This window comes from Papaver somniferum, chromosome 9 (genome assembly GCF_003573695.1).
Source record: "Papaver somniferum cultivar HN1 chromosome 9, ASM357369v1, whole genome shotgun sequence".
In the NCBI taxonomy this organism is placed as follows: Eukaryota; Viridiplantae; Streptophyta; class Magnoliopsida; order Ranunculales; family Papaveraceae; genus Papaver; species Papaver somniferum.
The window spans coordinates 100,718,430-100,733,962 of NC_039366.1; the positions used below are offsets into that span (position 1 = coordinate 100,718,430).

The 15,533-nt window shown below is 37.3% G+C and overlaps 3 protein-coding genes across 13 annotated transcripts; 1 reads left to right on the plus strand and 2 right to left on the minus strand.

Annotated features, from left to right (window-relative positions):
• Positions 1-3,019: 3,019 nt before the first annotated feature.
• LOC113308458 (iron-sulfur cluster co-chaperone protein HscB, mitochondrial-like) lies at positions 3,020-9,157 on the minus strand. 7 transcript variants are annotated; one of them, XR_003339804.1, is made up of 9 exons: positions 8,777-9,157; positions 8,594-8,693; positions 8,424-8,513; positions 8,067-8,132; positions 7,786-7,854; positions 7,236-7,378; positions 6,837-6,929; positions 4,624-4,713; positions 4,163-4,454 (listed from the first exon to the last, which is right to left on the minus strand). XR_003339804.1 is itself a non-coding variant. In XM_026556917.1 (7 exons), exons 1-6 carry the CDS (start codon positions 9,112-9,114, stop codon positions 7,241-7,243), a joined length of 801 nt encoding a protein of 266 aa, XP_026412702.1. In that variant the 5' UTR covers positions 9,115-9,157; the 3' UTR covers positions 4,163-4,454; positions 7,236-7,240. The 7 variants fall into 7 exon arrangements, 2 of the variants coding, with proteins under 2 accessions (XP_026412702.1, XP_026412704.1); XR_003339805.1 differs by having other exon boundaries at positions 6,837-6,933; XR_003339802.1 differs by lacking the exons at positions 4,624-4,713; positions 6,837-6,929 and adding an exon at positions 3,020-3,578 and having other exon boundaries at positions 4,322-4,454.
• Positions 9,158-9,276: 119 nt separating this feature from the next.
• Positions 9,277-15,533, plus strand: LOC113308459 (protein Simiate-like). Of its 5 annotated transcripts, XM_026556924.1 has the most exons (4): positions 9,277-9,435; positions 10,934-10,996; positions 12,029-12,163; positions 12,957-13,826. In XM_026556924.1, the coding sequence occupies exons 3-4, from the start codon at positions 12,161-12,163 to the stop codon at positions 13,623-13,625; spliced, it is 672 nt and encodes a 223-aa protein (XP_026412709.1). In that variant the 5' UTR covers positions 9,277-9,435; positions 10,934-10,996; positions 12,029-12,160; the 3' UTR covers positions 13,626-13,826. The 5 variants fall into 5 exon arrangements, with proteins under 5 accessions (XP_026412709.1, XP_026412707.1, XP_026412708.1 ...); XM_026556922.1 differs by lacking the exons at positions 10,934-10,996; positions 12,029-12,163 and adding an exon at positions 15,244-15,533 and having other exon boundaries at positions 12,957-13,647; XM_026556923.1 differs by lacking the exons at positions 10,934-10,996; positions 12,029-12,163 and adding an exon at positions 14,349-14,659 and having other exon boundaries at positions 12,957-13,647.
• On the minus strand, positions 10,532-15,248 carry LOC113308457. The gene is made up of 10 exons (XM_026556916.1): positions 15,093-15,248; positions 14,897-15,006; positions 14,565-14,673; positions 14,411-14,450; positions 14,095-14,184; positions 13,895-13,994; positions 12,487-12,626; positions 12,229-12,331; positions 11,176-11,864; positions 10,532-11,012 (listed from the first exon to the last, which is right to left on the minus strand). Exons 1-10 carry the CDS (start codon positions 15,151-15,153, stop codon positions 10,766-10,768), a joined length of 1,689 nt encoding a protein of 562 aa, XP_026412701.1. The 5' UTR covers positions 15,154-15,248; the 3' UTR covers positions 10,532-10,765.

Here is a 15,533-nt window from a genome sequence, read left to right on the forward strand (position 1 = left end):
GGCCACGGCCGGGGTTGTAGGCCCGGCTAATTTGACCCGACTAACAGAACACTGGGAACTGCTTAAATGACCCCGGCTGATTTGACCTGAGTAACAAAACGTTGGGAATTTCTTCAGTGGTCACAGTCCCGTCTAATTTGCCCCGACTAACAAAACAGTGGGAACTGTTTAAGTGGTCCCGACTAATTTGACCCGACCAACAAAAAACTAGGACATCCTTAGGGGGCTACAGCCGGGGCCTATTTGACCCGACCAATAAAACACTAGGGTCACATGCCTCGACTAATTTATAAACTCGATGTTTGACAGTTCTAATCTAATCAGTTTTGTTAATGACTAAAATTATGGGAAAATACTGATTAACCGACCAAACAACAAAAAAAAAATCGAAAAGGTTGAGCCCCGGCCGTAGGCCGGGGTGATACCTAGTTCGTCTTATACGTACAATTCATGAACAAAACTTGGTAAAAGCACTGGCCCAACTGAATCATATCGGGATGCGCAAGAAAAATACGATTCACCTTCCCCTCCGGTGACTCATGGTGTCTCACGGTGTAGTTTTATTTGTGTGCCAACCATTTTGATTCTTCCATTACCTTTCTTCCATCCCATTCAATTCTTTTGATAGTTGTCTTGGCCGAATAAATTGTAGACAATGAAGAAAGGTTATTCTTGTCATCCCTCTTGAACTTACTAAGGAGCTTGCTTAGTTTAATCCCCCAACTTGTTCTTACTTGTTCGAACTCGTGCTGTTTCAACTAAGCAACTTGGGAGTGTCCAACAAGACTTTCCGGATCTTTATGGTTATGCCAACCAACATCAACTCTATTCATTCTCCACATGTTATCGGTGTCCTTGTTCCACCAAAAAATAATCTTGAATGGGCACTCACACTTCTTTGACTTCGTCTTGTACACCCAAGTTGTCTTCTTATCATACACATAACCCTTTCTCTTGTGACTTGCGTCCGGCGATCCACTACACTCGCATACCATTTCAAAACCGCGAATCTTTTTGATGGGTGTTTTCATTAGAACGCACATCTTCTCTTTTGCTTTCTCAATATCCCACTTGACCGCGTCATCTTTTTCCTTCCATTCCAAATCAAGCATAATGTGCGGAAATATCAGGACCCCTAACACTGTGAGCTTGAGGCTGATCCGTCATCGGTACCAATGCAATCTACAAAACATCACAAGTTTAGTTGATATGTACTACAATAGTCGACAAGGTCGATATATAAAACACCAATGACCAAAGCACAACCGGCAATGTCGAAGAATAAAACAGTGCAGACTGAACTATAGTCGACAACGTCGATGTAACCACAACAATGCTGGCTTAAGCATGTTTCAAATCATGTCTCCTGAGGTACAAAAATCTTATAGTCGACAGGGTTCATATTTTCGACCTTGCCGACTAAATACTGCTCATGAAAAGTCGTGGCATTTGGTAATAAAAAACTTGCCGACGCTTTTAGTCGGCAGGGGCGATAATCGTCGACCTTGCCGATACTAGGCAGCAAAAGTGAAAATAAATAAATAGATCATTTGCATGGAAAAATCACAATCTCCACCACGTAAGTTGTCTACCTGATTACTTGCAACTCCCTTCTCTTCTTCTGGGTCATTGGATTCTTCGTTTGGCTCAAGGCATTCACCACTTCCATATCCATCTTGAGTTTGAGGAAAATAAAAGTGAGGATCATGCATATAATCCATTTGGTCATGATTTTGTAGATCATCATACAAGTACTCATCTGTAGAAGGAAAATTAGAAGACTCCCCCACTTCAAAATCAGGATTAGAATCACTCATATCACAAATTTCTCCAAAACCCTAACTTCCCCCCTTCCTCTACTACTTCATACTCTTTCTTACTCTCAATTATTTTCAAATCTACTCATATAAATCAACTAACTAATTTAACTAATCTAATCATATCAATTAAATTAGTGTTAATCATTGTAGGGATAATTTAGCCATTTAAAAAATACATGGTTAAGGGGTGGCTTGTTTTACTTCAAAATAACCTAAATTTTATCTCATTAGGTATTACCCCAATTAATCTGGGTATACCCAATCTGACCAGATTTATAAACCCATCCTAGATAGGAAAATGATTATGTATGCAGTATGTTCTGAAACATTTGAGTATGCCCTCAAAACATGTTTCTTTCTTATCAACAACCACTCTAATGTCCATTTCTATGTAATCTCATCTAAATTATGTAAGATCTTGGACCCACTCTTTCGGTGAGCTAAGATTGCAAGAACAGAAGAACTGCAATCCCCACAGTCTGATTGGGTAAATCGTAAACTTGTCGGTGGGTTTATTTCTTTCATTGGAATATTTCATAAATGGGACCAAACATACCACATATTCCATTTTGTAGGTCCGAAGGTGTCGCCAAGGTGAGCTAAACTGTGGGATATGCCATCGACTGCATTTACATGATAATAGCACATATCATGCGGTCAATAAAGTAGTTCTTAGAACTCCCTGGAGTACTTTAGCAAAAAGAAAGGAAAAAAAGAACTCCCTGGAATGCACATGCATACGATCATTGTGGAGCTGGACTATCTTACCTACTGATTTGAGTTCAAGAATTATCTCAATCATGTATTTTTTTTTGTTTTAGACGGCTGTAAATATCTCCAACTTTCACTGAGTCTCTGGACAAAAGGTCAATCTAGAAAGACTGGTGGTATTATATCTATCGTTTGGTGCCTCCTTGCCGGTTTTAAATCTACCTTCAGTCCTCGAGAACAGACGCACATCACTGGTCTTATAAGAGGAGCACGGATGCTCAATGCCATTATTTGAGAAATAAGATAAGTGTAATTTGAAGATATAGTTTCACAGCATGGAGTCAAATCAAAAGGGTCAACAATCAGAAACATAGTAGTAGTCACTAGTCAGTATCAGAAAATTCAACACCTTCTATAACTTTGATTTTTTGTGGAATGCATAATAGCTATGGGGTTTAGATTGGAACTTTGGGATTACAGATAATTCCCCAGAACAAAACGGCAGTAGTTGGGGAAATGAAAATTCATCAGTTTCTTTGGGGACCCGACCATGTCACTATATTTGTTCATTTCACGGTGTGTTATCTCTTCGGTTAAATGGAACCCACTACTAGAAGCTTCCATTGTCAGATCAAGAAGCAGATGATGTTAACAAGTCCCCTATTCTCTCTTCTCATCTCTCTGAGATGTAAACAGTACACCATGTTCCAGAAAAACTATTGATAGTTAATGGAGCCATAGTTAATAGTCTCAAACATTTGTCTGACCATGAGCACAGTGGCAGTTGATGTGGAAGAGAAATGATTGATCAACTAGGTCCAGCATTTGTCAGGCCACATCATGTGGGCAGCGGTTTTATTCCAAACTTTGGTGGGGTTTTGCTCTACAGCAAGCATCAATCTTTCTCTTCTTCTTGGTCTGTTTAGTTTACAAACAAAACAAACATCCCAATTTGGAATAGTGGTAGAACAGGACGACAAGAACCACGTGCAATTCAACATTTACAATCATGTTTTGAATTCATTCAATGCAATTGCCACTTGAAATCTGGAGAGAAGAGATACTCTGTATTTTAGTTTCCCAATTCTGCCGTTTGCATTAAGGTACAGAACATGGATTCACATGACAAGAATAATATATGAAAAACCTCATAAACCACAGTGCTCCCGACTTATGAATATCCAAAGGAAGCCCAACATTCTTCTGAGTCCCACTTGATTCAGAAAGCACAGCTAATTTTAGGTGACGCATCATCAGCTAGATAATTATACCTAGATTAGTAACTTGTTCTGAAAAATTCTAAAATATCAAATCAAGCCTTAGAATTGACCCTTTGTTAGATACACAGCCTTTTTAATGAATTTTTTAACATGCCATGTCTCGCATATGTTCTTCTAGTCAACATGATCATTCTCAGTCAACATCAATTTTGGTACTTCATCAGGCAAACCCCACTGTAATGTGGGCATTCTGTGTTTACAATAATATATTCGTCTATGTGCCCGGCGGCTGCTTGATAACCTCCTAAAAAGGAAGGACTACTGAAGCTTTTGTTATTTAACATGATGATCATATATTCATAAGACGTGTTACTTGGGACATGCCTATTCTAGAGTCTCTTATTCTACATTACCAAAACAAACCATCTCTATATAACCTTGGATGATACGAAGGAAATCTTTCACTTGAAGCCACTTTTAAAAAAACAGCTAACAAGTTGGGATATAAAATAATATACACACAATAAAGTTCCAAATGAATAAGCCAGCGAGATGGTAGTTGTGACTAACCAGTTGCATCTGAGAATGAATCCAAAATATAAATTGGAAAACTTGTCTGTCCAGTCTTCACATGAGAATTCTCAACCAGGTTCAAGTGCATCTAATTATTCTTATCGCAGTCTCACCATATCCACGCAAAAAACTGCTTTCAGCCAATAAATAAACAATTTATCACGTTCTTAATATTTCTCAACAACAGAAATTTTATTTGAATATGAAATTTCATTGACTCAATCGAGTATCATATACTCCCTCCGGTTCTGCAAAAGAGATACTGTCACTATTTCATTTTAGCACGGAGGGTATGTTACCTAATAAGACAACCAATTCTAGAAATCTTCTCACAAAAGTACTATATATAAAGCCAAACTGTGTCCAAAAGAAAAGTATGAGATTGAAACCTGGGTAACAAATAACAATAAATTAGGGGTGTTGGTGTTATTAGGAATCTGAAAATGATTCATGGGTATATAATACTAAATTGCATGAGATTTAATAAACTTTGTTGTACAGTAATGTCAGAGTTTTAAGGAATTCATATCTCAAACATGATGACAAATTTTACTGGCACTTAGATTCTGAGGCAACAAAGGAATAAAAACATTCAAACAATTCAAGCAGACTGAAACAAGTAAAATTCACACAGGTCAATTTGATTATCATACATTATCTAATAAGAAAACCAGCAAAAGTATTGTAAAGCATGTATAAAGAGAAGACAGAGATCCAAACACCCGAATAACAAAAGACTAAGGTCTAAGGGGTCTCTGTGTTTTTATGAATCTGAATATGATTCATCGTACACCCGAATAACAAAAGACTAAGGTCTAAGGGGTCTCTGTGTTTCTATGAATCTGAATATGATTTATTGTTATATAATGCTAACCTGCACCAGGTTTCAAGCTTAGGAATTCTAGTAATGAAATGCTTTGCACATCAAGTCAGAGTGTTAGACATTTATATCTCCACCAGAGTAAGAATTTATTTGAACTACAAATCACGGCCCAACAAAGGAATAAGGACATTCAAAAAATTCAATCAGCCAGATCCAAACAAGTGAAATTCACACAAGTCAGATTTAGACACCATCAGTGTCTCTTTTATGCATCTATATCTGACTCACTTGTTTGAATCTAACTTAAGTGGGTTGAGTATGACTTGTTTTAAACAGTAAAATATTTTCTACCTAATGGTTGAGTCGGACGTTTGAAGAAAAAGGTACTCAGTCGAAATATTTGAGTCTGAAGGTCTGACTCGATAAGCCATAGCCATGAGTTGGTTTTACATAAAGAAGAAAAATGGCCAAATTAGATGTTGTGCAGATTTTAGACATCTGAAAAAGTACTGTTCCAAGGATGATTTCCCACTTCCTATCGCTGACATATTAGTAGAAGCCACAAATGGCCATGATATGTTCTCATTTATGGATGGCTACAGCAGCTACAACCAAATAAAAATGTATGAGCATGATGCTAGTAGAACTGCATTACGAACTTGAATCGGAAATATTCATTACATGTGATGCCTTTTGGTTCAAAAAATGCGGGTGCTACTCATTAACACGCTATAACTGCAATCTTCCATGACATGACGCACAAGCAGGTAGAAGATTATGTCAACGACGTGGTTGTCAAGTCCAGGACTCGAGCAGCTCACTTGGATGTATTACGTCTAAAAATGAATTCCAATGCTAGCACTACCATTTGTTCATCAAAACTACCTACTTATTTAAAAAAATAAAAAAAAATAGAGAAAAACATCTGAATCAAGATTCATATCTCAGAACAGGCCATCCAACAACCGATATCCATCTCGTAAAGAGTTTTCATTCTTTCATGGGATTTTCCAGTTCTAGCCTTCAGATCCTGAATCATCTTCTCGACTCTTACTACTTTCTCTTCCTTCAGGATGGCATTCAAAGATGGAACTATGTTAGCAGCAATAGCCACACAGTTCTCCTTGATTACGTCAAGTCGTTGACAAAACCAGCTCACCTTAAATTTGAGGCTCTCACAGTCGGTTGACATCTTATCCCAAACCAAATTGTGGAATGTTTTGTCGTACCCAGATGTTACATGGCCCTTTATACTAAAATATGGAAGAGATACGGCTAGATCGCTACCACGGGACTAGTAAAAAGTTTATTTCCTATGATTGAAGAGATGGACAACACGTCTCTGCATAATGTCACGAACCGTGAAGTGCAGCAGTGGGATGAGATGTTAAAAAACTGTGAGAACCTTAGATTCAACGTGAGCTGGCTTCGTCAATGACTTGACATCATCAAGGTGGACCGTGAGGCTATTGTTGCTAAAATAATTCCATCTTCGAATGCCATCCTGGAGGAAGAGAAAGCACTGGCGAAGGTTCAGGATCTGAAGGCTAGGACTGAATATTTCTAGGAAAGAACAGAAATGTTTTCCAAGTTGGATTGTTGATTGCTAGATTGCCTATTCTGAGTTGTAAATCTATCAGTCTAGAGATGGTTTCATTCAAACAGCACAAAGGCTGAGAATTTCATTACCAGAAAGTCCAATGTCCTCATTGGATAACTTCATTTGATAATAGAATACTCCTTCGATGACTTCTCCTGATTTTATTAATCTTTTTCCATCGTCTTCCTTTCAGGAAAAATTATGACCTACAATCAGTTTTACATCTAATATTCGTTCTTAACTTCTTAAACACTGATTCGGCAAAATCCAAGCTAACATGGACCAACAGAACAAAGGTATATACGGATAAAACTCTTTTGCTCCCTCTAATGCACACATGCAAATATGGATTCTCTCAATATGGAAATTCTTCGAATAAAATTATGAGAAACAATCTAACAGGTCATGTACGAATGAATATTAAAACAATTGGTCTACCTTCTACAAGTTAACTTAGTTGAGATAATCAAGATTCACAGAAGGCTTACCTAGATCAAAGCTTCTTTACAATTTCGTCATTTATTCGATCATAGTAAGTCATTCTTTGAATTGAGGTTACAGCGTCTTCAAACTTCTTTTTCTTAAAAGCACTCTCAAAGGACTTGGACCAGATTTCTAGTTTCTCTTGTACCTGAATTAGAGACAGAAAGAGTTACACAATGAAATCACATACAAATAAATAGATGATTTTACTGACTGAAATTAAATCGGTCAAGAAAGTGAGAAAGACCAGGGGTGCTAAACTGCTAAGATCTTGTAGGGTGCAAGTGATCACAGATTCACAAACCAAGGACATCAACGTGGGCAGAAGTAGAGAAGCAGTGACTAGATGAAGGGACCAGAATAAACTGATTCCCCAGCAGGTCCCTCCCATGGGACTATCATCTTTCAGTAAGTAGGCAATTAATCAAGTCTTACCGGAGAAACAGCCTAAGTGATGCCGCAGGTTGGGACTTGTGTCCAAGTTGGGAGGACTATGTTCAGCTGTAAAGAGCAGTCATTATCCAATTTATAATTACACAAAGTGTCCCACGTTACCTGACCCTGGATTTGTTTTAAAGACTGTGAATTAGAGGCCTCGTCAACTGCTTCCCTGATATCCAAGATCTGTAACAAGATCAGCAAATTCAAGCGAAGTTCAAAAAAGATTCAAATAGCTTAACATCCGTTACTTAAATAGGCTTCAGAAAATTTGTAAGTTGGTGCAATCATATGTATAGTAATGAGCCTTGTTATCCCTAGGTTCAACAGTATACGATTAACAAGTCATGCTATCCCCCCATCCTCGTGGAAAATAAATTAGACTCCACAAAAGTTACCTCAGCTAGCAATTCAGGATCCGATACTGTTCTTTCTTCATCCACATGTATACCTTCAAGGCCCAACTTTCAGAAACCAAGAGGTATGTCAGAATACATAATTATAGATGTAGGGAAAAGAAATCTTCCAATGGTACGAAAAACAGAAACAATATCGAATTACATAAGGATCTGCGACATTGTTGCTTCCAGTGGGGTTTTATTGCAAATTCCAAATACTGAAATACGTGCTCTTAACCACAATTAGCAAGACGTAGCCCTTAGCACTTTCTATTAGTTCTACTTCATATTTTGCATAATCAAGGTCCTATAAATGACAATGTCCAAGAGAACAAACAAATAAACTAAAAATCTTACAAGGTAGATTGCCCTAGACAACGGCTTCCTTAGTGTACGATAAGCATCAATTACCCGAGATGACTGTTCAGCAGCAAACTCCTTTTCTTTCTAAAAAAACATACACAAGAATCAATATAAATCATAAACTGTAAAAATAAGTAAAATTGTGTGATAATGGTGAAACAAACCTCGGATTTCATATGTACCAAATCAGGATGAAGTTTCTTTTGCCAATTTTTATATGTTTTCTCCAGATTGGTATCCTCTATCGCAAACGCTTTCTCCCTGCTATGTTACAAATCCAATTAGGGCATCTTGACAAACAGTTTCCGTCTACAACAATCCGAACAAAAAATAATCAACATACTCACAATCCGAAAATCTGGAAATAATCCACGGAAGCATGAACTGGTTGAACGCTTTTACAAGAGTCACAAGAGAGAAATGGTTTAGACACAGCAACAACTCCACAATTCCAGCATCTCCCAGAATTTTCATCTAATGAATAGAAATTCTTCCTGTAATTCGCTATAAAACTGTTGCCACAAGAGCTCTTAGAAACCCTAGATTCTCCAGCATGGTGAAACGAACAAGAAATAACACTAGTAGGTTGTAATTTGGGATCCAAACTAGTTGAAAATCGAGAATTTGGACGTGATTTTCTGCTTAGGATTTTGGTGGCAGAGACCCAGAGATTTCTTTTCTGCATTTTTTTACTTTCTCTCCAGTCTTCACCGAATCAATTTCATACCTGTAGTAAATAAACTAGTAATAAATACTACGGGCCTACTTGGGTGCCTTTAGTAATTAGTTACTCCGACTCTTGGCCATATTGGTTGCCCTAAGAACTTTTAGCCCTTTTTTGCAGCTCTTTTTTCTAACTTCAAACTTCTGGTTCTCTTCATTCTCACTGTCTAGGGTTTAGTGACTTTATGCTCCTCGATTCACAGACTTATGGTGCATCGAGTAGAGTAACTTTGAGAAGGATTAATTAGCCATGGATGCAGAGGACTCAAAGATACTTTCACAGGTTCTCTTCTTTCTCTTGTTTACATCTATTGTTTAATTTGCTGTCTAGGGTTTATATACCTTCTCAAATTACGGCGTTATTTTCAGTTGATTCTTTCTTTATTTTATTCAGTTTAGAGTGTTTTCTTTTGAGTAACATTGTTATAATCTGGAGTCTATACATATTATAGCACTTTCGTAGTTGGTTTAGGTTTAGAAGCCTGAGCCATGAATTAGACTTCAAATTCGAAAAAAACATACTCCAAAACTATCTACAAAAGCTAGATTCTGATGAGATGAGTTGAAGCAACCATTTATAAAACATTCATCAGTGGTTGGTAGAAATTATTGTGATCTAAACCACCTGCATTTTGGCCGTCTATCAACTGGAAATGTGTTTCCTCGTTTGGGGATTTTCTTGAGCATGTTTTGGCAACTGAGAGAGCCTGTAAGTTTGTTTTGATGCTCTATTGAGTTGTGTAAGAACTGCAAGTGTTTGGCATGTATTATGACAATTAGGAATTTGCAACCCTTGTTTATGCAATCATGAATGAAAGAGCTTCACACAACAAACACGTTGCTCACCCAATCCAGCAGTATAATTAGAGTACAAACCTGTGCAGTCAATAAGTAAAACCTACTTCTCCAGTGTTTTGGATTTGTTTTTAGAATTCTGATGATTTAGCTATATGGATTTCTTTTTATAGTTTCTTAATTGGTGGAAGCTATTATTCAATCTTGTTAGTTTTTTCGTAGTTATTGTGGATATTGAAAAACTCGATTGCTGGATCAGCATGTAGAAAAGGTATGTAGTATTCTAGTTAAGGATAGTACGCATGCCACAGTTGACTGCGTCTTTGCCACCCTTACGCATCCTATACATGTTTACGTTAGTTTGTCAACTCTTGGAACATTGAAGATAATCATAGTTCATGATCAAAGCAGAACTAGGTTAACTAGGGGAGAGGTTAAGCAAGATGACATGACCGATGGTGGAATTTAGTCAAGTATTAGTTTGTTCGCTCGATGAAGGTGTCAGGGTTGCCTCTATTCAACTTACAAAGGAATTGAACAGATTAGGTGAACATATTAAGCAGAAGAGGAACAGCCGAACAACAGAAAAAAAACTACCATTTCTAGGCATGGTTTCGCTTTTGTATTTAGCATTCTAGAATGAATTCGATACAGGCTTAGGCTCAATCTCAAATTGTTTCACATGTGAGATGCCAAATCAGGCTTCTTACTGTTTGTTTCAACCGGCAATAATATTTTGCAAAGTAAATAGAGTCAGAGATAAGTATCAAATGCCAGTGACTATAGTTACTATTAGGTTTACAGGGTCCTCTGTAGTTTCAAATGAGGCTGGCGGTGAAGTGTACGCAAGAATACCTCCACCTCTTTTTCTGGCCTGATTTCTCTCTTCCGTGACCAGGACTACCTTCATCGGTGGCGTTCACCTTGACACCAACTTCTTCATTATCATGTGAAGGTTTTACAGCTTCATTTTCATTGTATGTCAGGGGAACATTATTTCCTAAAGGTGATGCTGGAGCTGTGCGGTTATTTTCCAGTTCTCTTGATGTGTAAGTTGGTTTTGATCTGCATGCAAGTAATTAGGGAAGTTAACAAATAAGAGAAAGAAGAGTACTTAGGTTTTCATATTGTAGACATATGGTCAAGGGTTCCTTTAGTGAACAATTTGTAAAATATATATAAAGTAAAGTATATAGCACACACTAACTCAATTAGTTGATCTGATTACCTTGAATTATGAGCATCACCATCTTTGTTAGCTTCCTCCATACCCTTACTTATATCGTCCATTTCTTGTTTATCATTTATCGAAGAAGTCAATCCTACCTTTGTGTTGACTGATTCTGAGTTTACATGCTCTGGATTATCACATTCAACATCATAGCTACTTAGCGCTCCAAATTCACCTTTTTGAACCATGCCCATGAGATTGTCCAACATCCCCAGAGCCTCTTGCACCTGCAGGCTTATGGGAATCTTCTTTTCGCTGCCACCATTGTTTTGTTCAACAGCTTGGATTGTTGTACGGTGATGCGTCACTTCTTCATTTCCGTTCAAGTCTGACTGATCTAGTTCAGTGTCTACTATACCATTTCCTTCTAAGCCTGATTGATCTGGCACAATTGCATCTTCTTTTTTCCCTTTTGAATAGGGTTCATTCTGTTGCTCTTCAACCTCTTTCAAGCCTGACTGAACCGGCTCAAGTGCATCTTCTTCAATTTCAATTGAATCTGGTTCAATCTTTTCTTCTGCAGTTTCATGTAGTTCTGAGAGGGCCAGTATAGATTCTCCAGTTTTATTTTCAGAAATGTTCTTCAACTTTTCGCCGGAATATAGACCTTCACGTATTCGAACATATAATGGATCCTTTAAGGCCTCTTCAAAATCTTCGTCCCCTTTGGCCACAGAGGCAACTGTCTGTAATATCAAAGATTTTCATAGTAGATATAAACCATAGCCTGCTATACTAGCTGAAATAGTTCAACAGACTTAAAAAACTGAAGTGTTCTTAGTTTAGTATTTTGCTAGCATCTATTTGGCAATTCCGGTCTTTTCGGTTCTTATAATGGTCCTTGGAACAGATTGAACAAAAGAGTGCATAACGATCAAAGCGTCCTTCAGTCACTATGGTAATGTGGCGGAAATGATCCGATTTTGTCTTCTACTTAAAAAAGTTGCAGAATCAGGTGGCTGTTGAATTACTTCTAACTTAGATGGTAAGTAACAATTTACCACTTAGGATAAACGAAGATGAATGAAATGTTGGTGTGAAAAATGAAACCTTTTGATAGAGCTTGCAAGTACCGCCAAGAATTTGCCTTGCAATGAAATTTATAAGCCGCACAGGAACAAAGTCTAGCTTTAAATCCATTTTTGCCATTGTCCTAACGATTCCTCGAATAAAACAACCAGTCATTATTTTGCTATCATAATACTAATATAGTGTTAAAACATTGCATCGTTAAAGTTGCTTGTGTGTTCATTTTGCATGGTTTTCAAAACTTTAATCGCCACAAATAAAGAAGTCTCACAAACTCACCTAAAGTAGGTTTTATTTGTAGACAATTTCTTCATTACAGTGCCGCCTATGATATCCATTCGAACAATATCTTTTGCTTCTGGTATCCCTTTGTTGCTGAATCCATGAGTTTCATTGGTAACTTCATCTGTGTCTGGTACCTGAAATTGAAATTGTATTATCTTAAGCAGAAGACAGCAACTATATTATACTAATATATACATTAAAGTCGATTATATGTGTTTTTTAAGGTCAAAAATCATGTTTTCTGGATGTATGTTTCTGTGGTTGTAACCGATACATATGTGGGATCTGTATTATCATATAATAACTATGTGCAAAACATATTACTGCTGTGCATGGCCGACATGAATTTAGGTTTTCAGCTGTTAAATCATATCCATGTGGGCCTTACTATGGCAACATATATTATTGCTGCATCTCTATTATTTCCTCTGTATTAATTAAATCATTGCTGTGGTCTTGTATAGGCTCCAAACTGTCCAATGGAGAAGGAACAAAAGGATGAAGGCCACTTTGACAAAACCCAAACATTAAAAGATGCTGGGATGATTGAGCTCTCAGTTCCATGTCATCGTCCTTCTTCAAATGAACAACGCAAAGAAGAAGAACCACATGAGCTTCTTGTTCCTGATCTTTGCAGTCTCCCACTCACTCCTCCAACTGCAGTAGATTGCAACTTCACTTGCTACTTTGCTCCTGATTTTATGAAGCCAGACCATGATCAGTATGTTTATCGCCATCCAAATGGGTTGTGCGTAATTGGATTGGCTTCGACTCATGTTGCTTTAAAAGATAACAGAGTTAAGACCGTTGATTTCAATGTAGGAAAGTCTAATCGGAGTGAGATTAAGGTGTCCGGAAAGCGCAAAAGAAATGCACAACGTTTTGAACCTAACACAGCTTTATGTAAAGTGTCGACGAGTAACGATGATACTTCTTATATAGTGAGGTGTTGTGTGAAAGGGTCTTTGCTTGAGGTGAATGAAAGGCTAATTAAACAAGATGATTTGCTTAACTCATCGGCAGACCGAGAAGGATACATTGCAATTATCATGCCCACCCCAACGGATTGGATCAAAGCCAAGAATCAGTTATTGAGTCTTGAGGAGTTCAAGAAACTAAGAGGTCTCTGCTGAAACCCTTGGATCCAATATCAAGGTAACGACTGGCCTTTGGCTTCAACTTTATAGATTTAAGTTCTTGCAGTTTCTCTTGTTCTTTTTCTTTTATTTTATCTCAAATTTTATTATGCCCAAACTCATACTTGTTTTATGATATATATGGAGATAATTTACAGCAAAACAAGGTAGAAACCATAGAATATGTTTGTTTTGACACATGAAGTTTAAGAGTACTTACACTGTTTAGGATTTTGTTTTGACACATGAAGTTTAAGAGTACTTACACTGTTTAGGAGTCCAATGACCAAATCACCTTCAAAGTATTCAATTTCCAAATAGTGAACAATGACTTCTCTAGCTGATAACGGCCATGTAACCTTCATTCTTTCTTCCAGACAATGAGTAGCAAAATCAACATTTCCGAGGAAAATTCAAATGAAAAATTAAGGTATCAGCTTTCATATATTTTTGCTATTAGACGAACCTGGTTAGAGAAAGATGCTCTCCGATTCGAATCTTTTGCAACAATCTAGCTTCCGTGACTCTGAATGTTGGAACTGTGATTTGGGGCCACCTGCATGTTAACAGATTTTTAAACAAATTACCTATATATTGATTTTCTGAAACTTTTGATTTCTTTAAAATATTGGTATTATTGAATCCACAATCTGTTCTGTTCATTCGAGCATTAGCACTTAGCAGCAGAACTCTGACATCCAGGTATTGGATTGCTTTTAGGTAATGAAATGTTTCTGAAATTTTCAACTACTTGAAGAGGGGCAACTCAAATTGTTTCTTACCATTTCTTATAGAGAGATGTCTCCCATGCAGCACATATACCTACAAATACTCAATTTAGATGAATTTAAAAAAACCAAAAAAAAGTTGTACCTAGAATAGAACAGTGTCGTAAATGTGTTGTAACATTTGGTAAACTTTGAATCTCCAACTTACAGACATCTACAGGTGCATCTGCATACCCTTCCACAAGTAATGTATGGAAGGGAGATCCTTGTAGCCCTTCGCGATACATAACACGATACTCGTCATTGGCTTCCTTCACCTATCAAAACAAGAAAGTCAAAACAGGAAAACCAAAACTAAACTATTTCCTCCTTTAAACTAAATGAACTAACTATTCTACACACAAATTGAGCTAACTATTTTCATTTAGGCATCTACTCAGCTTAAACAAGTGTTTCACTGATGTAACTGGAGATAAAATTCTTATAAGCTCTAACATTTTTTTATATTATAAGCTCTAACAGTAGTATCATCGTACAAACCTTCCAGTCACCAGGCTTATTATGATGATCTCCAGAAGCACTCCTCTGTAGATCAAGAAAGTTCTTTACCTCTTTAGACCTCCTCTCGATTACGTATTCGTTATTATTTTCTGTGTAGGAAACACCATAACACAGTTAGATGATTACTAAGTGCGTATTTAATAAAACGAATTTGACGAACCATGAGTTTTCTCACCAGATTGATTTGATGGTGAAAGAGAGAACTGTCTTACAACTAGCTTTCTGATACTCTTCATCTACAAGATCGTTGCATGCTAATGTTCTGTCCAATTTTTCACGAAACTCCGCCATTTTTTGCTTACTCATCATCTCCATCTGGTGTTTAGATCATATACGCAGACAACTTATCGAAATTTCTTGAAGAACCAATGAAGCAACACTCTGGAGGAAACACCGGAACAGTACTACTTAATGTAGTAGTAGGATAAGAACTTGATTGGACTTCCCAACGCTCTAAAAATGGGGGCGTATACTTAAATTGGCACGAGCTGGCAAGTGTAGGCAGCCTACTCTATATAACGACGATACGTTTGTGGAACCCGCAGAAGTTAAACCAACCTAACTACTTTCTTTACCATAATTGGGTGTACTGTTGTGAGGATCGGATCATTTCTGT

Coding starts and splice junctions, on each gene's coding strand:
- LOC113308458 (XM_026556917.1), bottom strand. CDS start 9,114: ATGCAGAAAAGAAATCTCTGGGTCTCTGCCACCAAAATCCTAAGCAGA. Junction 8,514..8,593: donor TGGTACATATGAAATCCGAG/GTTTGTTTCACC, acceptor ATGTTTTTTTAG/AAAGAAAAGGAGTTTGCTGC. Junction 7,855..8,066: donor ATCCTGAATTGCTAGCTGAG/GTAACTTTTGTG, acceptor ATCTTGTTACAG/ATCTTGGATATCAGGGAAGC.
- LOC113308457 (XM_026556916.1), bottom strand. CDS start 15,153: ATGAAGAGTATCAGAAAGCTAGTTGTAAGACAGTTCTCTCTTTCACCA. Junction 15,007..15,092: donor TTCACCATCAAATCAATCTG/GTGAGAAAACTC, acceptor TTTCCTACACAG/AAAATAATAACGAATACGTA. Junction 13,995..14,094: donor GAGCATCTTTCTCTAACCAG/GTTCGTCTAATA, acceptor TCTGGAAGAAAG/AATGAAGGTTACATGGCCGT.
- LOC113308459 (XM_026556922.1), top strand. CDS start 9,403: ATGGATGCAGAGGACTCAAAGATACTTTCACAG. Junction 9,436..12,956: donor ACTCAAAGATACTTTCACAG/GTTCTCTTCTTT, acceptor GGTCTTGTATAG/GCTCCAAACTGTCCAATGGA.